General features: G+C 37.8%; 1 protein-coding gene and 1 long non-coding RNA gene across 6 annotated transcripts; one reads left to right on the top strand and one right to left on the bottom strand.

The window, feature by feature from the left end:
• Positions 1-660: 660 nt before the first annotated feature.
• Positions 661-27,592, bottom strand: CYLD (CYLD lysine 63 deubiquitinase). 5 transcript variants are annotated; one of them, XM_053952735.1, is made up of 18 exons: positions 27,502-27,592; positions 26,841-26,981; positions 22,713-23,382; positions 21,176-21,478; positions 20,212-20,317; positions 19,071-19,166; positions 17,830-17,946; positions 15,921-16,300; positions 14,326-14,491; positions 13,367-13,508; positions 12,741-12,863; positions 11,324-11,415; positions 10,189-10,255; positions 8,650-8,782; positions 8,142-8,250; positions 7,073-7,191; positions 6,250-6,466; positions 661-4,752 (listed from the first exon to the last, which is right to left on the bottom strand). In XM_053952735.1, exons 3-18 carry the CDS (start codon positions 23,217-23,219, stop codon positions 4,568-4,570), a joined length of 2,862 nt encoding a protein of 953 aa, XP_053808710.1. In that variant the 5' UTR covers positions 23,220-23,382; positions 26,841-26,981; positions 27,502-27,592; the 3' UTR covers positions 661-4,567. The 5 variants fall into 5 exon arrangements, with proteins under 5 accessions (XP_053808710.1, XP_053808714.1, XP_053808711.1 ...); XM_053952739.1 differs by having other exon boundaries at positions 21,311-21,478; XM_053952736.1 differs by lacking the exon at positions 26,841-26,981 and having other exon boundaries at positions 27,502-27,584.
• On the top strand, positions 4,607-6,266 carry LOC128793507 (uncharacterized). Its single transcript, XR_008432824.1, has 3 exons — positions 4,607-4,693; positions 6,038-6,102; positions 6,179-6,266. It is a non-coding gene; the product is annotated as an uncharacterized LOC128793507 (long non-coding RNA).

Raw genomic sequence — 27,592 nt, 5'->3', positions numbered from 1 at the left:
AAGCTCAGCTTAAACGACAAACCCACCCTTCACAGCAGCTCTTTCCTAAAAATAGCTTTTGCACCTGTGTTTTCACAAGTGTTTAAGGATTTTCAGTACGGTAAAAATTTTTAAATTACTTATATTGACATAATTAATTTTGCATGCTCAGGTAGGATTTTATTCACTATACTTATCAGTTTTTATTTATTTATTATTACTAAAACACTCAGGAAAAATAAATAGAAAGGTAAACCTACTCCTACTGGATAGGAGTTAAGTGTTTTTTTCTAGACAGAAAATGCACAGAAAGTGGCAGCTGTGGATTGAACAGTGAAGCTACAGCATTATTCCAGGAGGAGCTGCTCACTAGGGTTAGTAAGGTCATGTACTAAGAACTTAAAAATAAAATCCCCCCAGGAAAACTCCAGGCAGCTATAGCTGCTTTTCAGTGGTTTTCTCTTACAGCACTAGGTGTTAATTGGTAAGACACAAGTAGTGTTCTTAGACTTGATTTTATACAGTACCAATTCCTAAGTTTCCTAGAAATGTTGAAGGACTAAAATGTATATACATAAAACTGCCTTTAAGTACACAAAACACCCTGGCTAGTTCACCTTGTCTTCATGCTTTTTCATGACACTCCCACATTTCCAAGCCCCAAAGAAATGAATAGAGCCATAAGAATAATATTTTTAATTAATATTAATACAGAAAGAGCACATAGTACATTCCTTTCCAGCAGCAGCTTATTCAGCCCTACCATTGGAAAAAAAATAAATTAAGGCTAGTTGAGGGCAACCTGATCCAATGGTTTGTTTCCCTTATGCCTTCTTGGAGACAGCCTTGTAAGCTTAAGAGACTATTTGTGCACAAAACATGGGATGTTTATTTAGCAAAACATCAAGAACAGATAAAAACATGCTTTGTTACAGCAGTAAAAATACACAGAGCTTTCTAGCTGCTTTTTACACCAGCTCAGTTGGGAAACCACACCAGTCTGGTATGCAGCACGGTGGTGCCTTGGTGTTGTATGGAACTGGCAATTGTCAGGGATCATGGTGACCACACTCAGCTACTCAGTGGAGTATAAAGTGCACAAGAAAAATAAGTGCATTGAAATGAACCATTTATGATCAAAAGCAATTCTTGTTACACACAGTACTTGCTTAAAATGGGAATCTCACAGGCTGTTCAGTACAACACAGTACTACAATTTTCAAGAGCACAGAATCAGTATCACATATTAGAAAGACCTTTACTGAACATAGATATTTTTGTATTTTTTCCTCCAATTATCTCCCCCACCCAACGACAAGCCTTCTGATGTAACTTACAGTGGGTTTGGTTGGGGCTTTCTTGAAGGATTTTGTTTGCTTGAGTAAATCTGTAAGGCATCACCTTTAGTTAATACCCCTCTTTACCCTCTATGTTCAAAATAAGCAAGGATTTAGTGGCACAGTGATTTGTTCCATTTTGAACCCCTAGTTCTAAAAATGTTTAGCAGAGCAGGCAAGTTGAATGGGATGAAGGTTTTTCCCCAGTTACAAAAGTTTGTCCTACGAAACTTTACATTTTTACAGGCTGTCAGGAACCATGTTGTCGCTGTATTTTCCTACTCACAGGTTAAGGCCATTGTTAGCAGTACTTATGAGCCAAACCATGAAGAATGATCTAAGTGCTATTAATATGGGGGGACATTTGCCATATTAAAAGAAAAAAAAAAGAGAGAAAAGAATTGATTGGGAGGTTTTCCAAATGCATTAAACAACATAAATGTTGGGTGCTTAGTCACTGGACTCTTTGGGCATTACAGTTAACAGCAGTAGGTGCTTAGAATGCAAGCTTCAAAATAGCTTATTCAAATCCCCTACAAATATATGCCGAAGGCTAAAAAACACCCAGAAAACCCCACCTTTTTTACCCTTGCATATAAGTTATTTTACTAGTTTCCTTTCACAGTGAAATCACTTTGCTGTTTGTATACTCATTTCTGAGAAAGGAAATAAAATTGGGGTTATTTCTGTAACATTCATTTACATTGCCAGATGACCTCCAATGCAGTGCAGTACAGAACACAGCAATACATTTTCCATTAAAAGAAGACTCCTTGATTGCGAAAACTATTTTTTTTTTGCATGCTGTAGAAGATATCTCTGCTCTCTTAAGTGGGCAACAAACTAACCATGTAATCATACAGTGCTTGCAAAACTATTTACCATTTTGCAATAATCTATAGTACAAAAGGCAGGCTGTAAAGCACTGGCTGCCTTTCCAAACACAGTATTTGTCACCAGGAAGCGTGCCCAGTAAAGAATACTCCCTATGTGTCCCACAGGAAGAGTCCACACTTCTTTTCCTTTTCCACTGAAAGGCCAGAAGTTCGGAGGCAAGAAGCCAAGCTCATTTACACCCACATGTATTAATTCACTTCTGCTAATCGAATATATATCCTGAAAAGCTGAATACTTTCCAGCTGTATAGAAGAGTGGATATTTTGCTACAAGATTATTCACCTAGGAAACTTTAATATGGTTGCCAATTCCAATTGTCTCCTCTGGCCATAGCAGGTCCAAGGCTTTTCTCCAAGCTCAGGCAGGAAGAGATAACTATACGTAATGAGGCTGGGAGAGGGTGGAAAGATGACACCAGTGGAAGACATATGAAATTAATGCACCAGGAAAGTCAAAAATAAATCTAGGGCTAGGGAAGAGAAAGAATCCAGACATTCAGACTGGTCTCCTGGGTGCAGGTTTGTGCTTGGGCCTGTGTTTGCTCCTTGTTCAAAGGTCCACTGCTTGGACCTCCTTCCAGGTTGGGACACAACGGGCCTGGTTATAGAATCCATCACCTAAAATCTCACCAATTTTTTTCAGGAGAGAAAGAGGACAAGAGCTCTGTACTGAAACAAAAGAGTTTTGCCAAGGAGCACAGACTGGTTAAACAAGGCAAGGGAAAGTGAAAGCCAGGAGACTCTTCCAGGCCAAAGCAAGGGTGACACTTCTAATAACCTTGTTGCTCTTGAGAGTGAAAGGTTAGAGCACACTTCATGCAAAGGCTAATGGAACAGATCAACCCCCTCAGCACCCCTTGCTTCTCACAGACTAGTCCTTCAAGCAGTTTTCAAACCTCTCTCTACTACCCTCTATGGTAGAGTGTGCCCCAAAGAAAGATTCTAGGTTTTCCAAGAAAAAGAAAGTAACCACACTTTCTACAGTAAGGGATCAGTCTCCATTGCCTTTAAAACAGTGGCTTTTTCAATGTGGCTTTTCCTCTGTTACATTTTGTTATCTCTTCCCTTCTATAGACTTGATCCCAAAAAGGAAGTTTCCATATAAAACAGTTTCAGAGTTGAAAATGTACAGTTCATATAGATGCAATTTATACGACCAGATGTTACTGTATATATATAGTTGCATGTTTGCTAGTAGTGTAGACAGAAGTATCTAAAAGGCAACTAAAACAACAGCATGTCATTGCAAACAGGAACCAACAGACTTCAAAGTATAGTACTTTACATAAACACAGGTTTTGCAGCTTTTCAAGTTAGTTTTCATCAGGTACTTGGTATACAGTAAAACTCTGATCTACCTTTATTTATAGTTTCATCTTTCCAGGCAGAGATTTTTAATATTCTCTTTTTAATATTACTAATCCTGAAATGAAGAGTCAGATGTGTAACATTCCCAGGCAGTAGCTTAATGTACTGTAGAAAATTCAGTTTTATTTACCAAGGACTAGAATTCACTTCAGTAACATTCCCTGAGGCAATCCATGATTTTATTGTTTTGTCCTGGAATCATTTGTGTACAGTTGCTGTTCTGTTCCAGACTGCTTTGTTTCTTTAAAAATAGACACTTAGAAAAAGACATCTGTTAACTTTCATTGCTAATTTTGTATTTTAGCAATTATGTTTCCCCTTAATACCCTCTTCTTTTCCTCTCTTTCCCCTCCAAAAGTTGCAAGTTAACAACACAGCAAGTTTGTGTGCTTGATTTTTGCAAGACAGGGATTCAGATCTTTAAATGAATCTTAATTTTTGGAACTGAAAAGAATGTAGTAAACAAGAGAATGTAATATGCAATCACCAGTCTAAAATTTATCTTACTCAAACTGAAGTTATTCTCTCTTTGAGAGAGACTCTATGGTGCTAAAAAGATCAAGAATGAGGAGACAGGGTGGGGGGTAGAGAAGCACATGAGAATCATCATCCCCATCCACAGAAATGCACTGAGCAAGAATACTGTATCCTTACATTCCCAATGGACCAAGAAGATGTCTCCTGATATAATTCCACCTTTAACATTTAAAAAGCCTGTGTACCATCAATGCACTTAAAGCTTTTAAGTTTTAGTAACTTAACTTTGTTTATAAAACAAACACACACAAGCACACTTCCTAGAGTGCAAAATGCTTAAATACTTCAGTGACAGAACTCCATATGTAGTTTTTGGAACAGTAAATCCTCTTGATGTCATAGTCAACTTCTTCCATTGCCAGCAACGGTTGCATTGAACTACCCAAAATTGCAGCAAACTCAAGAGTGGGTGACTCTGTACTGTCTCCTCAGTTCTGCAGAGATCCTGGTTCATTTGTATAAACTCATTGTTGGACTTTGATACATGCACATGTAAGCATCACAAAGCAGTCTTCGTGCACAGCCTTGGATTTTCCTGGAATCCAGTGAGTGCAATTCTTCTAGAGACATCTTCAGGTATTCACCAACTTCTGGACATGGGGTAACTTGTGGAATGTTAAAGCCATTCTGACCTCCTTTTAAGCCATTAAGAAAGAAGGAGAAACAGATTAGGAGAATACCTACATATATTTGCTCTTCATAATGTACTTTTATTATGACAGCATCACCAGTTCTTGAAAACACCTTCTAAAAAACTTATATGCCACACTAGACTGCTGCAGGGTAAACACCTATGAGAAGTGTATCGTTCAAGAAATCACTATTGCAATCAGAATATCCTGTAGTGTTTACCAGCAAACCACACCCACACAAACACCACACAAAACCAGGGAGACCCTTGCGTTTTCAATAACACTAAAAATTCTGTGGGACTTTAGGAAAGTGACCTGAATACATAAACCACCTCACACGCACTGAATTTGTTAATCTCACGACAACTGGTAAGAGCTGATGAATTTACAAACCGTGTCTGTACCTGACTTGCAAGACTAAGGCATTATTTGCTCCTGGCCATTTTCATTAAAATGAGCAAATGCAAACAACACAAGTATGAACATCCTGCTGTTCCCAGCAGAGAATTTTAGCTTATGGAGAAAAACTGAAGAAAAATATTTGCAATACTAAACCCCCCCCTAAGATCAGCTGGAGATATTTCCAGCATTCCATGTGATCTAAAGTCCTAAATAAAGTGGTTCTTTACAAACAGCAGTCATACATATTCCAAGCACTCTGAAATGAAGCTTGATTATCTTCTGGCTGTTGTAAGAAAGTGACTTTACTTCTGTAGCAGTTTCATTTTCAACAGGAGGCAAGACTCTTCTCTCCCTGCCAACTCACACTGTAACAGAGGGCTTCAAGAATACTTCATGTAAAAACTGTTACTATGTGTCTGACACTTCATCTATTACTGTTTTTCTTAGGCACCAGAATTAGAGTCCACATTTAAACTGGATCTGTTTAAAAAGCAGTATCTAAGAAAACATTTGTTTTACTGACATTTGTAGTATTAGAGGGTAACAATTTTCCATTGATAACTCTAAAGGGATTCAAAGGAACAGCAGAGATGTTGTAATGTGACTACTTCCTTTATTCTAAAGACAGCTACTCTAAGTCATTTAAGAAAAAGTAATAAAACTATTTGTTGATATATATTTAAATAATAATATAATAAAATATTTGTTGATAATTTGTTAAATTATGCTGATAATAATGTACATCAACTTAAATATAAATGGAAAGTACATTCCTGCAGTTGATTATATAAAATTGTCTCTGCCTAATTTGCAAAGCACAGAAAAATGTATAGGGAGTCCTACTAGGAAACTTCTGCAGTTACTTCTGTACCTTCTCATTACTAAGGTATCCAACTGAGGTGAAATTCAGAATTCACAAGTCAGCAGCTGCCATGAAATCAATGTGCTAAGGTAAGGCTGAGCCAAGATCAGTATTCCAGCATAGAGTACATCAAGTTAAACTACACTAATATCCCCAAAACTTTAGGAAATCGTTGCTGAAATCTAAACTACACATACAAAAATGTAAGAGAAAGTGAAGAGTGAACGAGAGGTTACCATCCCGATCCGCCATGCTGTCGAAGAAGAGCCAGGCGGAGTCGTCCCTGCCGTACTTGACAAAGGCCACGTAGTGGCTGGTCTCGATGCACAGCACTGCAAACAGCTCCATCTTCTGCGAGGGGATGCAGCCGTGCCGCCAGTCCCAGTCTGGCAGATCCTTGGGAAGCGACAATGGATTGAATTTATGACTCTGTCTCTTGGGATGAAGATGAACCTACAATTGAAGTGATATTTCAGAAAAGAAAAAAAAACCTGTAAGATTATTTGTTTCAGTGGCAGACAAAGCTAAAAAAGGACATTACTGCTGAACAGAAGATTAATGGTGTTAGAGAAGGAACTGCAATAACAGCAGCTGACTAAACGTTTCTTCCATTTTTTCCCCACTAGTGTACTTCGATATTGCCCAGAAAATTCAAATCTAAGGTTAGAAGGGAGGTCAGGTTTAATGCAACAGTTTTCTACTATGCTCAGATTTGAAAATAAGCCATGACTGACATCTTCATGTAATTGCTATACAGCAAAACATAGCATTTTTGTCATGAATTTATCAACTCTAACAAGGCAGCATAAACATAAAATTAGATTTAAAACACATGGTTACTACTTCTCCACTCTGTCCAGTCCTGGATTTGGCAGTTGCCATGCTGATAAACACATTGCAGGAGTTCCAGATCTGTCACCAAAGGAGACACTTTACTTGGGTGGCAGCTATACTGATGCTAGTGAAGAAGTCTCACTATGCTCTTCTGCCTTTCTTTCAATTACCACAGCATTAACCATTTGAGTAAAACCCATGTGAATACCAAAACCAAGCACTTACCTGTGTATTGCACGTTTTGCAGAATTGCTTGATTTTGCCAGCAGAAATATCAGTGTCTTCATAACACTCCCTGCACTCGTACATAGCGAGCCCTCTGCAGATACGGCACTGCCTGGGAGCTGCAGTGGCAACAAAGGTATTAGTCTCCAGGCTGGGGAGGCTTTGATTTTTAACAAAAGGAATATGAAGGAGAACTATTACTTTAAATGGAGAATGACACTACATTAAAAGAAAGTTAAAATGAGATTGCTAATCAAAGAGAAATGTGCCACTCTATTTAAATACTCTTTGGTGCAATGTGGATTAAGAGAAAAACATATACACTGGTAAGTGGCAAAACAAGATGATAAAAATCAAGTGTATGAATAAGCAAAAAAAGGCTTTTAAATCATGTTAGCTCTCTCTCATCATAGTGGTCTTACTTCTACAGCTGTCAACACCAGCAAAAAAAAAAAAAATAAAAAGCAGCATAAGCTGATGGCCAGGAAAGGCCACAGCAACTTCAGAGATTATTATTCTAAGGAATTTTGGCAGTTTTATTAATTCTTATCTCAAATTTAAAACCAGGTGTCCTTCCTTAGGATAATGCAATGAAAAATTCAGTGGATGACTAATGTCAGAAACTTAGGTTACAAAAAATGATATAATTATGGCTAAAAAAAAGGACAACCACAATATACCACAGGTGCACATCCTCATCTCAGGTTCCCTTCTAGTCTAATGAACAGCCATATTAATGAACTACTTTGCTGCTAATAACTCAATTTTAAAAGCAGTCCTGAAATAAGTTCAGTTGTACAGGTACTCAACACTTAAATAAACGAAAAAAGCTCTATTCTATATATTCTTCTGAATTTGAGCTTCTAATTGACATGAGGGGGGAAAAGCCTTCTACCCAGTAAATTTCCTTTCTCCTCAGCCTGAGCATCTCACACTATCTTGGTAAATATCTAACAGAAAAAAACCCTAACAAACCCACCCAAACTATCACGAATACTTTCACTATCAGGAATATTTAGTCACTCTCAGCAACTCTCTTTCATTATACAGTGCAATGTTATATACTTACTGTCTTCAAGTAAGTCAGTTATATTTAATTCCAAGGATGGAAAAATTTTATTGAACATTTTGAAGTCTTTTCCAAACCGGGGCATCTGGATAATCAGGCAAGAGGGTGCCTAGGTAAAATGCCAGAATATAATGTAATGAACTTGAGATAAATAATTATCTAACTTTGTAGACATTCTTCTAATGCTATAAATATATTCATGTTTGTCAAACTCACAGCCCACAGACAGAGGTATCTCAAAGTACTAGTCCTTAAAACAACTCAATGGCAAGAGCTAAGAAGCTTTCTTTTAGTAATTCTTTACCTAAATCACTTTGATCTCTTCAACCAAAGAATACATCTCATTAAGTGAACATTACAGTATTTTTGCTCTGTAGGCATCCTGGATCACTGACATAATATTCCTATTTCCAACACGCCTGCACGTTTTTGCACCAAATCCTACTTTTCTCCCATTGCTGAATGGACAAGTATGATCACTTCTAACAAGGCAACTGCTGTCACCAACCTCTGCAAATTTCAAGTTGCTGTTGATGAATGACCATTCCAGTAACTGCTGAATTGTTGGTACTCCAACTTTTTCATTTTTGTCCATAAAAATTTGATAGAAGTAACAGTCTTGTACTTTCTGACCTGCTGATCTAAAAACAGTTTTAAAGAAAAAACAAAAAAACAAAAAACAGATTCTGAAGCTCTACTGTAATGATGACTGTATCTTCTAGGAAAATAACACCTACATGAAAATAGTCAACAAGACATCCTCTCTGCATTGAAATATATTGTGCTTTAAAAAAAACCCAAACAAACAACAAAGCCTGACAAAGGCCAGCCCTCTGCCCCCAACAACAAAGTGCCAGGCAGTCAAGTATTAAGTCTGAATTGATTATGGAAAAATTTAAAGAAACAAAATCAGTGTGAGTTTCAGAGCATGTTTTAAAAACATATGCCTATGCATGGCTGAACTACCAACTAAGCATCTGCATCAAAAACTCCAAGAGAATAAAGCAGCTTTCATTGGAGAGACAATTAGGAGTTTCAGTAATAAAATATCAAATGAAACCACAGTAATTATCTTCAGTATGATGGGTTTAATGAAACATTTCCTCTAAATCAGGGTGATATTTACACTGCTTCCTGCAGTGGAAGTCTCACACAGATGGCTAATGTAGCTAGACTTGCTCTATAGTTAGCAGAGAACTCTCCAAAAGGATAATCCAAATTCAAGGCTGTCCAGCTGTAATTTTTAAGACTCCTTCCACACCTAAGCCAGCTCACCACAAATTGCCAATGCAAGCCATAGGAAGCAGTCTGGAGAAACTTCCTTATACTCACCAAAAAAAAAAAAAAAAGGGGAAAAACCCCTTTATATTAAATACACACATTCCTACCACAAACCAATTATCCTCTTCAAAAAACAAGAGCCACAAAACCACAACATATCTTGTATAGCTAGGGAGAGGGACGCAGGATTAAGCTACCAATTTAAGTATGTTTTGAGGTCAGATGTCCAAAACATAGTCAAGTATCAAGTACCAGTGTTTTCAGATAGTGTTTCTGTTAAATAAACATAACTGATATATTTGGGAGGAGATCTTCAGATGAGCAATTCAATTTCCTCTGGAAGTACAAAAGAAAGGACATAAAAAGATGGTGCTCAGGTTGAAGAAATAGTTTTTGCTACTATAGAGAAAAAACATACAGGACTGACTAGCCTCTAACAGCAAAAGAAAAACATTAGTTTAGAGCTGTTTCATCTCACCATCAAAAGTTCCTGGGAACTTTCATCAAATTTGCTATAAACTGTAACCTACTCCCATCCCAGCAGCATTTAAGCCAATGTTACTTTTTAGAGTATTCAGAGCATCATAAAAGCATGATGCTCAGTGTTACCACTACTAAGAAGAAAGGAGACTTCTGAATTGCCCTTGAGGAGTTCAGGTATGTGCACAAACTTTGCTGCTGAAAGCTGAATGGTGGAAGGTAAGTTTTGTTCTGTGTACAGCAAAGATACAACGAAGCCCTTGAAGGCCAAAGAAATAAGATTCACCTTATTTTCAACAGTGGCTCAACTCTTAGAATATGGTGAAATAAAATATTCAAAAATTCTTCTGGATCTGGAGGCAGGAGAGAAAAAAGGTTTTGTTAGCATGCAAAACCAGATACATTATTCAAGACTCATTGAAAGTGAAAGTTTTCAAAATTTTCACAGGAAAAAAGTAACAGTGAATGTTTACAGCTTTATTACCCCAGTAAGATTATCACAAGCTATGAATATTTTCATGAAAAACCTCTATTTATTCTTTTAGTGTTAAATGGCCCTAATAAAAGGTACAGGCTCAACAGGGTAACAGAGCTTTCCAGTAAAGTTAAAAAAGATGCTCTGTATTTCAGAGGAATCATTTAGCACCACACAACTTTTCCAGGAGAAATAAAAGCTTTCAAAAGGAAACAGTGAATCTGCAGAGAGCCAGTGAGGAGCAGTGACAGTAACACAAAACCCAAGTCCCAAGTTCATCTAAATTAGAGACTGAGTTCTACAACCAAGAATGCAGCCAACAGCACTTTCCAGAGGGCTGTTCTCCCCCACCACAGTTTGCTGGTATATTTCTCTCCCTGCCACTAACTGCAGTAAATACGGGTTCCAGCATTCAGTATTTACAAAGAAAGTAGTATTCTCTTGAATAAAAGCAAAACAGTTACATAATACAATGCTAATTAATCAATATATACAGCAGAAAATCAAAAAGTTGGGAACTGATTTTTCTAACGTGATTTGAACATTTTATTCCTTAAAGTACTACATAACCATTGTAATGAACAACAATGAAATGTTGTAGTGAAGAAGTTTATGCCTCAGGGATCAAAGTGACAATTTGAAAGAGGACAAACACCCCAGCCTTATCAGTCTCCTCCACTAACTGCTAGAAGGGAGTTCCAGGGGCACAGGAAGGCACTAAAAGAAATCCAGGCGGTGGAAGACTCCAGAAATTGTTCAGCTGGGGTTCCGAGAAAGCAGAAAAGACCTTTCTAGCAGCCAGTGGTCACTGAGATCTCTGCTCGAGACACTACTGCCACAGAAAAATATTTGGTGTTTTGTTCTGGTATAATTATGTAGCAAGGTTCCTCAGTTCCTTCTTATTAATTCTTCTGAGTCTCAAAGAAAAGCAAACTTCCCCCATTACCTTTTTCCTCTGAAGTGAATCCTGATGCAGCCTCAACTTTTTCAAGTATTTTCCTCAGTTTCATTATTTTTGTAGCACATACATATCCATATCTACAATAAATGGGTTTAATAAGCTATTAGTTTTTGAACACATTATTAGTTAGCTTATAAGTTTTAATAAGCTATTAGTTTTTGAACAAATCAGAGAAAAAAACCAATCATTTAAAAACTGAAATACAGGTTCTCAAGTCCTTCCTTAACTGCATACAGTATTTCTTCAAAACTACATACTGATTTCTCATATTTAATCTGACTCCCAGTTTTCTTAATGTAGTATAAATTTAATGTAGTGCTCAATGTTCTTTTACAATCTTTAAGAGCAGTTTTAATTATCAACTTACCAGGACAACTATTTTCAGATTTGTCAGTTAATTACTTTTGATTTATTTTCACTCGAATTTGCACAGCTTAACACATAATTTCAGAATGTCACATAATAACAGCACTGTGGGAGTTGTTAACAAAAAAAAAAAATCATCATTTGAGAAAAAAGACACAGAGCTGTACTGCTGACCTAAGAAGCTGAGGCTTTGAGCATTCAGTCTTTTCCCCTAAAGTTTTTAAGCATGACCAAAGGACAGTAAGACATTCAGCCACCTCAGTCACCTGAGATTTCTGCCACTCAGTGTGCATCCTGCTATCCTACCTGTTCCACAGACCCTGGAACACACCAGGCCAAGCACACACTCCCTGACAAGAACAAGGCTTCAGGGGCCAACATTTTTTTTAATCAAAATAAGAACTTTGTCAGAAATTGTTCAGTGACAGCCCACAGAATTTTGGAACAACAACTGTATTATTCACATGTTTGAAAAAAAATTAAACTTAAGAACAACAACTTTTCATGGAGATTTTTGTTGCAGCTCCTTTGCTCACTGTGCCTGGGAAATTACAAAGGTCATATTAAGTTTTTTTAATAAAAGCATTTTGGCCACTTGCAGACCACATGTAAAAAGTAATGAAACTTCTAAAGCCCTGCTAAATCTATCAAATTGTGAAACTCCATATAAGATAACCCAAATAATTTTCTTGTCAAATACAATAGCATTAAAAACATACAAAGATGAATGCTGTGAACAAACATAACCTGTATTTAGCAATACTTTAGTATTGACACTTGTACAATTTTTACAATAGCTTTGTGCTGATCCATTTGCAAGTAAGAAAGTAGTGAAAATATTTCTCACCAAACAATTAATAAGTCTTTCCAGTTATCACTGATTAAATTTGCTATGAAGAAAAAGTAAAAATACTTTAAAAAAATGCACAGAGTAGCAGCAGGTAACCAAACTTCTGAGATTTGCAGTAGGAATGCAAACACTGCAGGATCTCTCTAATTCATGTTAGACTAGAGACAAGTTTTTGTCTTTACTTACATTCTCAGAGGATTCACAATTTCTGTCCGCAGCAGCTCCTGAGTCTCACTATAATACTCTACATCATTCATTTCTTTAGGTCTGAGTAGCACAGTGTCCAAAACAGAGCTAAAAGAAAACAGGCTACAAAGAAAAAAGAAAAAGGAAGGTTGTTTTGACCATTCAGATGCCTGAGCAATATAAGACAAACCAAGCAAAGCCACAGAAGAATTAAAGAACTAAACAAACTCAAAAAGAGGCAATTATGGACAGGGGACACAGCTGCACTAAATAGCAAAGTCCACTCCAACCCAGTATCATTTCTGCAGCAAAGTACAGAACTAGTTGCCCCGGCAGGATTCTGCAAAGAAGCTGTAAGAGGCATTTCCCTCCCTCCACCCCCTGGCCTGTGTTCTCCTTATCCTTCAACCATTTACAGGCCAGGGACTCCCTCCATCTAAACAAGCACATCCATAAGGGCCAGGCCAGTTTGGACACGAGCAGCACTGCACTGCTCGCACTGGGAGAGCAAGGGACTGCAGCACAGGACACTGGGAGCTGCACAGGAATACACACAGTCACTCAAGCAAAGATCACATGTTCTCCATTTCTAGCAAGGGATGCCACTATACAAATTATGAACTTACCAGAATAAGGTGGAGTCTAAGTAACAGGAGTTGTAATGACCCTGGATACCTTTCTTCTTTCCAATCATTGTCTCTAAACCTTCTTTTTCCATTTTTGGAGGAGTGTTTTCTTCTACCACTTCACTTAAGTAACCTCCAAAGGCTGAAATTTTTTTTTTCAAAAGACACTTTAAAGCCTCAAATTTTATCCCCCTTGAGATTTTCCTAGTAATATTTTATAACTAAGTTGCTGCCTTAGTGTAAGCATTACTTCTCTGGACTAGAACAGCATTTTATTACAGCGGAGACTCATTGTCTTACAGAGAGGGAACAAGGCCTTACATTTCACACTGGAGTGCTTCAGAAAGCCTGCAGCACTGAATTAATTTTATCCAGTAGGAATGAAGATCTCTTTTCATTACAAATGCCCAGTTCACACTATCTTACAACTATCAGACACTTTTCTTTGCTGTTGTCCCTGACAATACAACGTAACCCAAGAAATCTAAAATACTTGAAGTTATAGAAAAAAGAAGTTTGTCACCACTAACTTCCATCATAAAAATACATGCATTTCTTTGTTAATATTTAGAGACTAAAATAATATGATGTTATAGATTATAGAAAAATAACTGCCTTTATTTCTGTTCATGCAATCATACAGTGCTAGAGTTAAAAATACCATTTTCAGCAAGATAGTTTTACAACTTCTGAAGTAAAAAGTGTACAGCATAAAAAATTCCCATACTTTTATGGCATTCCTTTAAATATATGAACATTTTCTTGTTTTAAAGCATAAAAGAATAATTCAATACTCACTGTATTCTGTACAGGCTGATCTGCTATTCATTAATCTCAATTAAGTAATACCTGTACAGATTTCCAAGTGCCCAGTAAAAGAACTTATTGCAGGAATGAATGAAAGCAAAGCCCTGGCCAGTTCCCAGCTGATAAACAAGAAATAAGCAGAAGGTCGGTACCTAGAGAGTTGCAGCGCTCAATCTGGTTGGAAACGGGCTGGAGTGAGGCAAACCTGGAATCTGGCCTGCAGCTTTTGAGTTTAACAAAAAGAGCTTTCTTTGGAGCACACGTGAAATATCGAGTTCCTTTAAATGTCCCGTCCGTGCAGCCTGCACATTCATCTTCCTGCAAATTGAAGTGAGAATTCACTGTTTTTCTTATTTCTACAATTCTGCAGTAAGACATTTGATAAAGTACCTACCCATAAGTCACCCTTCTGCTACTCTGAAGCATGATACACACTTGTTTCTGCAATTTAGTATTCAAAGCCTCAACTGAGCTGTTTTTTGACTAGATGTATTGAGAAAATTAAGACTTGTATATTTCTTTCTTCCTTCATGCTTAAACTTTCACTACATCCAAAATAAAACAAAAATTCCACGAAAAGCAGCATGGGGGAGGTAGGAGGAGAGACTGTGTATTTAACTTGGTCCAGGTTCCTTCTGTAGTCAGAAAGAGCACTTTTTACCACTTAAAATTAATTAATTAAAATCATTGAGCATGGGGTAGTGTGAATAATTACAGTGTAATCTGGCTGCACAAGAAAAATGCCTGCTTTGAAACACATAAAATGTACATCAAGGAGAGACAACACAAGCTAGGAGTGAACACCAACAAGCTGTTATCTTTGAGAACAGGATTTAAGGTACATTGTCTGCTTACTAACAACAGCTAGGCTTTAATGCAGAAATGCACAAGTGGCACCCAAGTTAATGCATGACAACCCAAGGAGCAGGCTCAGAATGCCTGTGGCAAGCTATGGCTTCAACTTCACTCAAAATATTTTATTGATATATTTATATATATATATATATATAAATATATATATTATATATATATATATATATATATATATATATAAATATATTAATCACTAATAATATTTTCTTGAACATTGTCCCAAAATAAAGAACCCCATCTCCCTAACTGTGTACACATTAATTTAACCAACACCCCATCACAACCTTGGCAGCAGCTGCCACAGAGGGAATGTCAGTACACAACAGCAATTCATGTTTGAGGCAACTGTGGGTTTTTTTTACAAAGGGCCCACAGAAATACATAAAGCACATGGCTGTCAAATCAACAATATCACTACTGTCAATTATCAAAACCACCCTTACGGCTTTGACAGTCATCACCGATTGCCTGTTCGCTGATATGCAAACAACAAACAAAAAATTGTATTCAACAAAGACTACTACAGCTAGAGAATTTTACATAAATTTCCACTTAAAGGAGCTTTAAACTTCATTTTTCAATTACAATCTCCATAATGTAAGCAAAGAACACTCCTTTAAAGCAGGGAATTGATCAGTCCTACAAAATCCTTTGCCCACTGTGATACAAACACATCTCAGAGCCTACTAACAGGGTAAGGTGTAAGGCAGCCATAGAAGTCAGAGCTTACCAAAGAACTTAGCACTAAGGAAATCACTTGGCAACCTGTTTGGTCAAGTCCCCCAGACTGGCTGCTTTTGCAGCATATACAGGCACCAGCTCTGAGAAACAAAACTAGTAATTAACATTAATGTGAACTAGAAATTATATTTACCAGTTCCAGTCCTGCTAATACTTCATTTACTCCAGGGGGCTGGCCAATCCAGCGGATTACTCCATAGAAAGGAGGATTTTCTTTAACTTCAGCCAAGGAACCTGCTTCAAGACCATGTGAGTTTCCAATTGGGCTTGCTGTTGATGGACTCTCCTGGGTAGCTGTAGTATTCACATCACCCATGACAGACTGAACAGATAAAGAGAGAGGACTATGTCCAATAGTACCATTAGTACTTGTTGTTTTGGTCAGGCTGAAGGGGAGGGAGTGAAATCTGTTTTCTGTAGACACAGAGTTTGTTAAAGGTGGCTGCAGTGGTGGTGAAGAATGCCCAAATCCAGGAGATGAATCAGTAAGTGACTTTGAAGGGTCTTCAGCAGCTGTTAAAAATCAAAACCAAGATGTTAGTAAGTGTTGGGGTTTTCTTCCCTTGTATTAAAAAAGGGAAGACTTGGCTCTCAAACCAGCAACATCAGATGCAACAGGTGGGAAGCACTAACAGCTGGGGACATTTAGGAAGAATTTTGACTTTTGTCACTTGGCAACACTGGAGACACAGAACTGACTGAGCAGACGCTGCTGCAGTCCCACCACTTTTACCACAAGAACAGAAATTAAGAGCGCAGAGAAAGGAGATGTTAGAAACTACAGGAAGGTTGGGATTTAAATCTTTTTTTTCATCATCACATGAGGCTTTTTCTTTGAACATGAGTTAAGAGCCCCAAGGATTATGACTGTAGGGGGCAAAACTAGAAAGAGCTCAGTGGTCATTGTGACTGAGGAAATAATCTGGTTCACAGCTTATAATGGCATCAATAATTGCTTGCAGATACCATTTGCAAATGGAAAAGTGCTTCTTTCACTGACTCTATCACAACATACTTTGGTTCTAAAACAGGTAATCTATCAGTGTCTATAAAGAATAAAGGACTTAAACATGTCATGAGCAATGCAGTGCCTGATAAAAGAGATCACAACTACATGGAACAGCACAAGCACTCTGTGTCTTCTCATCTCTCTGCATAGTCTATGCAGAGAATACCCTGAGTTGGAAGGGTGTCTCGTACACAATTGGTATTCACAGAACAAAAGTCTCTTCATCTTCACCATTCTTCCCATGCTGTTTCATTAAATGAAGTTAATGTCTTAAAAACATGTAAAAAAAAGACATCTGTTACAGAACCAAGAACAATTTTAACCCATTTTCTTTTGTGGTTCAAAGAATTCAGGGGCTACTGCTACTGCAGTTTTCTGGAGTACCTTTACAGTTTAGTATTTACCCCTTCAGTCATTAAGCCAGTTAGCCACACTTTTTTTTTTTTTTTAAGGAAAAAAAATATAGGTTTGGAAGCAAATCAAGATATATTGATCCTTCAAGTATGTGCACTCATACTTTAAAAACAAAAAGAGATATTTTACAGAAATAACTTTTTTAAAATACAGAAAAAAACCCCCACGTATACTTAGATAATTTCCCTGCTCCCACTCCCAGACTGATTAGCTGGCATGGCAGAATATTACAGTTCCCTTGGATCTATAACACAGCTACAAAGACAGGCAAAATGCAGTTACTGTGTACACTCAGCTACAAGGAATACTTCATGTCTTCCATCCCAGCCTCAGCTTTTATTTTGCCTGTGAGACATGTGCATTCCCACAGAGCCGCACAAGAACTGCCAAGAACATAATCCCCTACATGCAGAATAAAACCACAGGTCACACCAAGACAGAGTACATTTTCACAGGGGTTTCAAGATGCTTTTATATGTGGTATGTATTCCACTATGCCAACACAGTCCAACTGTTTTACATTTAATCTCATCCTTGTTTTATGTGAAGAACATAATAAACTCTAGTTTTGTTTTGTGGGTTTTTAAAATAAATACATAAAAAACTATCATCTCTTTACCTTCATCAATATACCATGGGGATTTTGTTTTTGTTTGAGGCTGAGAGTCAACTGATGAGCCATTTAATGTGTAGAAGACTTCAGATCTGCTTCTATTTCCAGGTTCAGAGGTAGATCCTGGAAAACAACATATTTTATTAAAGATATTAATCTCTATTTACAAAAGGCCACCTACACTCTTATTTCATAATATAAATTTGTTATTACTCTTTCAAGAAGACACAACTGCCTTTCCACAAAGGAGCAAACACAGGCTAAGACAGTTCTAAGCTTACAACAAGGTAGAAGTCTACATCAAACCAGCACACACTCTGAGCTGAAATCTCAAGTCACCAAGCTGAAAAGATGGCAGAAAATATCTCTCAAGAGCAAATTTTTCATGACTAAAAATTATGGATAGAAGAAGGTATTTGCAATACAGTTGGTTTTAAAGTACCAAAATTTCACAGTAGGCAAATAAATTACTGACCCAGTTCCAAATTTATAACTCGTGCCAACATATAATCACAGTTACTACAGTGAAGATCATCTCTGCCAGCATCCAATGCCAGGTAAAATGACAGCTTACACAATATACTGGCATTAGTATTTTACTACCCAATGTAGCCACTAGCAGAATCAAAAGACACTGAATTTTGATTTCTGCCTTAAAAAAAAAATTTAAAAATTATAAATTGCTTCTCTTTCAATTTTTTTTTTTTTTTTTCCCCAGGAGGGTTTTCAGACCTGAAGAAAAACAAAGTCAAGGTAGTTTATATTTTGTGAATTCAATTCTGGTTTTGAATCACAGCAAAATTATTACCATCACTATTAAATAGATCTGCTCCTGAGCTAAAAATTTTGAAGTTACTAGTTCTACAAAACAATAAACACACACCACACTTCCAGAGAAACAGAATGCAGCCCTGACCTGGTAATACTAGACAACTAGGTAATATGGTCTAGAATTTTTGCTAAACCTCAAACTCTTTTTCATGAAAATGAAAGCAGTTTGGGCAATCTTAACTTAAACTGTCTACCATCTCTAAAATGATTAAATTCATACTAATACTCCAGAGAAATTTAACTTTTAAGTACAGTTGGACTTGATGATCTCAAAGGCCTCTGCAAACCTTGATGATTCTGTGAACTTGACACATAACTGAAATAATACATCAATGGAGAGAAATGACAATACTTTTTTGCAAGCAACAAAATTTTGTAATCTTACAAAAGTAAAGAAAATCCCTTCCCATACTTACCTATAGCCTTTGGCTTACTATGATTGAACAAGCCTTTGTCACCACTTCTTGAGGTATAAGCAAGCTTGGGAGGTCTCCTGTCCTGTGACACAGTCTCTAAGACATGGCACATGAAGAGAGTATTAGCTTCCCTTTGCTATGTTTTCACTATGTTACACAAAGCTCACCTCAAAACCTAACTGAACAAAGCTCTGCCAACACAAGCTTTAACACTGAGCAGAACAAAGCCTTGTTTGGCACATGAACAACATTTTATGTGTATACAATCTGCTTTTATCACATCAGCAATTGCTTACTGCAAAGTCTACCATTACTTCTTGAACACATCAAATAGGTTGTCTTCACATCCTTTATGTATGTGTTTCCATTACGGGAAACAGATACAAGAAATTTTAAGCTTTTTTCTACACATACATCTACAATAAATACTCTTATCAAAAAATGGAGAAGTCCCTGTGAATTCTCCAAAGAGCAGAAAATTCATGCAAAAACATGTATACCAACTAAACCAGCAAGTAGGAGGCAGACATAAGGAAAGTCAGTGAAATTGAAGTGTGAGAGCAACGATTACAGACTACAGACCCATTAGAACCTGCCTAGAGATAGTGTCCAAACTAAAGTCTCATACAAACTTTTCTTTCTTCAGAAAAGGAACCAAGGAACTGTAGTTGTTACAAGTTAACACTATTCAGTGAATTACTGCAGTGAATTTTCCACAGTCTTGACTGGCATTTCCAAGTACTTATTCCCAGAATGCATATATAATCCTGTCAACACCTTTCAAGCACAGAAAGAACAGCTTTCTGATCAAGATATTTGAACCCCTGAAGTAAATTGAATAACAGTCCATAGAAAAGATTCCCACTACAGACACCCACATATTCATGAAGATTAGACACTGCATAGTATTGTAAATACTATACAATTTGACAGGAATTTTGTTCAGTATTAAAGCTTTTCTACTAGTGAGACTGTAACCAAAAGGAGGGCAATACTGATGAGAAATATAACAGAGAAGGTAATTCAAGTGAATTTAGGAAATTAATACTAAAGTATTGTTTTAATCATATAAGTGTGTCTAGGTGGAGGATGTCCTAGATGTTATCAAAGTCTGCCTTCTGGTTAAGAAAGCAGGGCATACCTGGAATAACATCATTGATATGCAAAAGAAGTGTACTTTCAACACTTGCAAAACTGCACAGCTGTATTCCATTATATCTTCCATCCCAGTTTCCAATCGGATTATCCTAAAAATAGAAAAACACATTACATGTATCCCAAAAGAAGATTTACATCATACTGAGTACACACATGCATCTTTAGGAATATAAAAAATAGGAAAATGAAACATTCGACAACATCTACTTTTTCCTGTAACTAATTTTGTATTTAGAATAGCCAAACATTACAGTCTTTAAAGGCAAAAGCTTAAAACATTATCTCTTGAGAAACAGCTCCTACTTTAACAAGCATTTTTCTTCTAAAAACATTATTGATAAACAAGCTAGAACAATTCCAGTGCATTTTTAGGAAACAGGTAATGCAACCAAGAAAATGGAAGCATCTAACTTACAAAACCAGAACAATCTTGAACTACCAAAAATTTTAAAGCTGTTCATTTTAAAAAAATTCATGTTGCTAGAAATAATTTTTCATTACAAGCTTCACATTTTCTTGTCCTTGAAACCCACACTTTTAAGGTAGAACAAAGTCAAACAAAACAGTTACATGGAAAAAAAGCTTTTAAAAATGGCTAACAAAAGAAAAAGACATTCAGCCTACTTTTTTAACAGGCAGAACAAAGCCAGTCTCACAAGACAAACACTTGACTCCATGACTAACACCTAACATAGCAAGTAGCTCAGTGGAGGCTCCTCAGAGTAAGCAGAGTATTTCACCTGAACTGTTTAGCATCAAATACGACACCATTTACCTGATGCCAAGAAACAATTACCACCAAGGGCATCTTTGAACACAGTGTTTATTTCCCATTTTAGGTCAGCCTCCGCTGAAGTAGCTTGTGGATAATGTTTCTTCTTCTACGTGCATGTCATTCACTAGCTAACACACATGCAGAAGTTATTAAAGTCAGATTATTTTCTTACCATGTCCACTCCAACAACGTATCCTAAACTTTCGTTTCCTGGTAAGACATCACAGAATATAACTGTGCCATACTCTATACTCTCGCCTATCTTCAGAGAAACCCTGGAGTTGATCTCCAAAGGAGGAAGTTCTACCTGCATTGTGTCAACTGGAGCTGCATAGTCACTTTCCAGTTCATTGTCATCATCTTCCACCAGCTCCAGTTTGTCCAAAGCAACAAAAACCCCACAATCCTCATCACATCTGAAAAGCTGTTTGCCTTGGTACTGTCCATCAGTAAAGCCCTGACCACGACCTTCTTCCTAAGTGTTGGAGGGGGAAGAAGAGAAAGGAAAAAAGAGGGGGAAAAAAAAAAATCACGTACTTTGTGAAAAACAGACTTCTAAAAAAGCAGTAACATAATCCAGTGTTTTGAATAAATTGCACTAAGAATTTGCCTGATGCACTATCGTTATTGAGAGAATTCTGTTGTCAGAATCTGTGGCAAATATACAAACTGTCTATCTTCAGGGAATAAAGAGCAAGATGTCACTAGAGAGTAGCTGCAGGCAGAAGCCTTTATACTCAGAGAAGCATGTTTTCTTCAGGTGCAAATTTTGCTTCAATCATCAAATTTCTGCCATATCAAGACAAGACTACTTCATACTAATTTTGAATGCTAAGCATTCAATTTTGAATGCTAGCCATTCAAAATTCCACTTAAATGCCATTTAAAGTTAGAAGATTTTCAGAAACACTTGGGCCTGATATTCCCTGAGGTTCTCAGTGGGAATTACAAAGAGTTCAGGAAAAGCTTAAAGAGTACTTTGAAAAATATACTTCTACAACAAGAGAAGAACTCTCCTGAACCTAATTCTTCAATAGCTTACGGCTGGCATTAATTTTGCAGAAACATTTCACAAGAAGCACAGAACAGATAGATTCTCTATTTTAACTAGTTGTCATTGGACTTTAGGCATCTACAAAAACAGCAGCCCTAAAGTCCAACCCTGCATTTACAGACTGTATCCTGACACAGGCAAACAAAGTACTCAACAGAAAACTGAGAGTCAGCTATTCACCATGAGAAGGCTGTAAATATTTTTGCCCAGAGAAGTTGTGGATGCCTCATCCATGACAGTGCTTAAGGCCAGGATGGATGGAGCTCTGGGCAACCTGGTCTACTGGAAGGTGTCCCTGACCTAACAAGGGGTTTGGGACTAGAAGATATTTAAGGTCTTTTCCCAGCAAACCATTCCACAATTCTATGAATTAAATTCTTCTGGGCTAGAGGACTCAGAGTATGTTCAAGTCTTTCTGCCAGCCCATGCACATCAAGCTTCACTTAAGATGGAGATTACAAAGCTGATGTGATATGACACGTTCACATAAAAGTATTTATGAGAAGACTGAAGGTTTAGGGACTTTAGAGTTTAGGATTTTAGGGGTAATAAGCTTCTAGGAAAAAAAAAATTAGGACTTCCTCTTTATACTGAAGACATATTTAACTCACCTCATAAAGTGTTATCTGATACCATGCCCTGGCAAGTAACTTACCAGCAACTCTACTCCAAAGTATATCCCTGTTAGGGACCTTTCTTGCATTAAGGGTCCCCTGAAGCGAACAACTCCAGGATATTTCTCATCCCCTGATCTCAGCTGCACTCTAACAGGTGAGCCAATATCTATCTGGACTCCTTTAGCTAACCTGCTTTTGCTCTTAAACAAACTGTATCTTTCCTCACAGTTAGTAATAGCCAGAAGCAACTCAGCTAGTTTTTCATTTATTTCTATAACATCCTTCTCATCCACAAACAAGATTGCATGAGGTTGTTCCAGAATCTTTAATCCAATCTGCAGTTTCTTGCCTTTACATGGAATATTTCTGGAGTGTGCCACAGAAGAACGGTCTTGAAAAAACTGCCCAATGCTACCTTTGGGCACTTTCAAGAGCTTTTGAGTCTGCTTGTCTATGACACTGCATTCTTGGAGAAGCAAGTAAAAGATCCGCTCTTCCCAATAGGATGAACTTGCTTTTTCTTGACTCCATAAGCCTGAATTCATTGTGATTAAAACTTTGAAAGCTGAACAGAAGTCTTCAAGAAAAATAAGCTCTTGATTTATGTGATTTATGTGTAGTGATCTTTCCAAATTCTACTGGAGGGTCCAATCTTTGTGAAACAATGCAATATTCATTTTGCAAAGAAACACATTCAGAGCAGGAAGCCTAGAATAAAAAGAAAAGAGAAAAAAAAAACAAAATTGAATTGGGTAAGCACAGCTAGCTTTAAGTAAAACATAAAACAATTTAAATCTGTGACCAGACTCATTCCTCATACAGATCAGAGTTCAGCAAAATGCAAGGCAGTGACCACAGTCCCAGAACAGCCACTGTACTGCTGATCATGGACAGACCCATTTACCCATTTGTGCTCCTTATCATAGTGCATTTGATTTCCTTCTTTAGTTCCTTGAAAGAAAAGGGTTGTGGAAAACATGTAATGAAATGCAGAAAACAAAGAAAACACACATAAGTGAAAGCAAAAAGAAAACATGAGTGCAAATGAACATAAATAAACAACCTGCTCTAGTTTACAAACAATATTTTAATGAAACTTTCCACTATAAAGCTCTTTTCCCATGCTTAGTGACTGCTTATTTCTGACAAAGTGTACTGCATCTGTCATTCTGCATAACATTTTGATTTAGTGAAGCAGAAAATTGTGTTGACAAAATAGAGCAGCACAAAATGGGAACTTTAATAACTTATAACAGCCATTTCTTCAATAGAAATGGACAGTTCCAGTAATATACAATATATGAAAACCAAATTGTGTGGGCATTGCAACATGAAGTTCTCAGAAAAAAATGGAGGCTCTTATTTTTATCATTCTAAAAAAATAATTCACTTCAACAAAGCAAGAAGTACATCATGGTTATTAAAATATCATGGAGCAAGCACCTTAGTTAAATATCATCTTTAGAACTACAGTTCACAACCAATAAAGTGAAAAAGAACAATTTGAAAATACTTCTTTGAGCATATATGTCTATAGTTTTGACCATAGTGGATACATGAAGAAAGATCTGCTGTACCTTAGCAAAATTTGTTCTTCTGAAGATGACAGCAAAGGGCAGTGAACAAGTTCAGAATGTATTGTCATGTAAATGTTCCTGTTCCCAATCTGTAATGCCACAGTTTAATTCAGTTAAAGGACAATCTCAATGACTATACCCAAAGGCAAATAACCTTTGTCCTTGTGCCTAGGTATCTTATTTCTCCACAACTTTTCTCTGATGGCATTCGCATAGCACAAAATCTATTGCTATTTCTCCTACCCTGTTTGAACCCAGTTTCAGAAGCTATTGCAAAACAATGAAATCCAGCAGTCCTGTAATTGTTTGCCTCATCTTTTTAAACAGAGTATTTAACAAAACTCTTTCCCCAAAGAAAAGCAGTGACTACAGACAACCTGAAACTTGAGCAAAGCCTCATCTTTCAGTCCCTAGGAACTCACAGATTGCTGTGCTGCCTTGGTGAGGCTCTTGTACCATGCACAGATGTGACACGTGGGTGTCAGTGTCACCACCACACCTCCACACTGCTGCAGCAGCTCACAGGAGTTCTGTGCCTTAAGCAGTTTCCATCTGCCACGTAAGTAACATCTGAGGGGCAGGATCCAGACCCCGCTGAAGGAAAGTCTCATAGACCATCCATGTGTTTCCAAGTTAAAAAATATTTTTCCTCACTTTCTTCTGATACACATAAATGGACTTTAATGGTTTTTAATGACTTACAAAAAAGTGGTGTGAGCATGGGATTGAAATAGTTTATGTGGAAACTGATGAAGAACACAGAAAGATTCCTCCCCACATGGAAACATGATTAAATGACCATTATATTTTTTTAAGTATACTCAGATAGTAAAAGAAGAGTTTCATACAAGTTCTGAGTAGTTTTCTCCCTTTACTTTTTTCACACAATGGGAAAAAAAACACCTGTCTTGTTTTGCATAGCTCCATTTTATGTTGTCAAAAACATTTATGTTCTTTCAAGAGCTGACACACTTCACTTTCCTTTTTTTTGAGCCATTCCACAAAGTTTCTCAATCCCCAGTAGACTGCAAACAAGTATCTCCAACATTACGGGATCCTGATTTTTCCTACTTCATTTACAGAAATAATTCATTTTAATTTTACTAAGTATGCATGGAAATGATATATTAAAAGAGAAAGTCTGTTCAACAGCTTAAAAAGATTGATTTTTTTAAAAATAAGATTTATCATATCTATTTTTTAATAAGTATATCTTGTTTTCAAGTCCTTTGCTTCAACAATACAATCTTCAAATGTTTAGTAGTAAAGAATTCAGTCTGAAAACTTGTAAACAGCTGCCTTTAGATGATGTAATAACTTTATGTGGTGTGTGGCCAGTCTTTCAAAGCCCTAATCACCCACAGAAATGTTCGTAAACTCCCGGCTATAGTACCAAAAGGCTTTCCTTTATTAAAGAGTTCATTATCACTACATAAAAATGCCTTCCTTTAAAAACGTATCTACAACCACTGTCCCTTACAGCTTTAAAAGCCAAATACCCTTCTTTTAAAATAATACAAGTGATAAATTAGTAATTTAAGAGTACACAAACAAAAAGCTTTTAACAAAACAAGCTTTTAACAAAAGCTTGTTAAAAGGACATTAAAAGTCCTTGTTAAAAGGACATTAAGTTTTGGCAATGTATCAAAAATACATTTACATACACCACTGATTTTAGGATTATTCTTACAGCCATTTTCCATGGAATTCTGTGAGTAAAGAAAAATCTTTGTTGAACAAGCAGCATAGTCATAGCAGACTATGACCAGAACAAACTATTAGACCACTGTAAGATTAACTTGGGAACCAAGCAACTTAATCCTCACCACAAAGTCACACCACACAACACCCCAGCAGCTACAAGACTTGTGCACACCCAAGAGCACTTGACCACCAACAGGAACAATTTAAGTGTCAGAGCCTGTTCAGCTGCATCCTTCTATTCCATCCACTGCCTGAATTTTTTCATGCTCAAAAGACTTGGGGGAGAAACAGGCAAAACACAATTATGACTGCAACACTACATATTTTGGAAGAAAAAAAAAAACATTTTAAAAATTGTCAGGGGTAGGCCATAAGCTACCTAACTTCAAAGCTTCCCTGATTTCCTTTATTCCTCAGTTGTGAGTCACTGTTGTCAGTACAGAGACATCTCATCAGAATAACAGTTTGCTCTGAAATTCAAGAACTCTGTTTCTACCCTGCAGGAGCCTTAGATGAACTATATTAAGATGTTTAAACCAGCTATCAGGTTTCAGAATGAACACACGTCTGTGGCTCTGATCTAGAGTATAAAATAAAAAGGCTCCAATAAACCGTAGTTTCTTTAAAAAACTGACACTTTAATACCAGAAATAATTAAACCAACTGAGATGCAAAGTTCTGTTCTTCAACAGCTCAAAACCAATTTTCATGGGAAGGTTAAAACTAGAAGCGAGGAAATTTAGTTGCAGCTCAGTGTACAGAATTACATGCCGGCTATACAAGCCATGAGTGGAAAAAATAGAAACTGTTTCTCAAAACAGTGCTGGAAACAACGCAATACAGAGATGTTCATACTGGTAGCAGGATTCCTAAAAGAAAATGCACCTGCAGTTGTGTTCAGCGTTATAAATCTGATACAAATAATCCCCATGAGAGGAAGGAGAGGAATCATTCTCCAAGGCCAGAATGCTGCGCCGTTACGAGATTTACCAATACAACCGCTCTGCAGACACCTCGCGGCCAGTCCTGCTCAAAAAAATTAAATATGTGTGCTCAGATTCCGAAACGATACCGAATATCGTATTTCACTGGTTCTCTCACAGAGCGTTTCACAGCAAGGCACGTGCTTGCGACCCACTAGGCTCCGTGCAAGGCTCAGCTCTGGAGAACAATGATCCTCCCCCCCGCCCAAACCTGAGCATCATCTCTGCTCCCAGGGCGGCTCCGCGCAGGACGGGGAAGGAAAGTCCCGAAACACTTCTGGAGCGGCCAACGCGCTGCTCGGGGAGCGAGGCTGGAGCGGCGGAAAGGCCCAGCAGGGCCCGCCAACAGCGGAGCCACCGCCTCCCCGGCCCGGCCCAGCCCAGCCCCGCCGCTGGGCCCGGCTCCCCCAAAAATTTAGGGGAGGGCAGGGACGGCGGCCCGAGGCGACCGCCCGCGGCACCGGCCGGAGCGCGGCCCGAGCAGGCGGCCGCGCCAGCCGCGCCCCTGCCTGACGGCGCCGAGCGACGTGCCGCGGCCGCGCCCGGCCCCGCTCGCTCCTCACCTCCTCCTGCCCGGCCCGGGCTGGGCCTGCCGCCCGCCCGCGGGTCCGTCCCGGCGCCCTCACGCGCCCGACGCGCCGGCCCGGCCCTCTC

Source organism: Vidua chalybeata, chromosome 11 (assembly GCF_026979565.1).
Source record: "Vidua chalybeata isolate OUT-0048 chromosome 11, bVidCha1 merged haplotype, whole genome shotgun sequence".
NCBI lineage: Eukaryota > Metazoa > Chordata > Aves > Passeriformes > Viduidae > Vidua > Vidua chalybeata.
This window is presented reverse-complemented; position numbering and strand designations above follow the sequence as displayed.

Coding starts and splice junctions, on each gene's coding strand:
- CYLD (XM_053952735.1), bottom strand. CDS start 23,219: ATGAATTCAGGCTTATGGAGTCAAGAAAAAGCAAGTTCATCCTATTGG. Junction 11,416..12,740: donor ATTGTGAATCCTCTGAGAAT/GTAAGTAAAGAC, acceptor CATTTATTGTAG/ATATGGATATGTATGTGCTA. Junction 8,251..8,649: donor GCAACTTGAAATTTGCAGAG/GTTGGTGACAGC, acceptor CATTTTACCTAG/GCACCCTCTTGCCTGATTAT.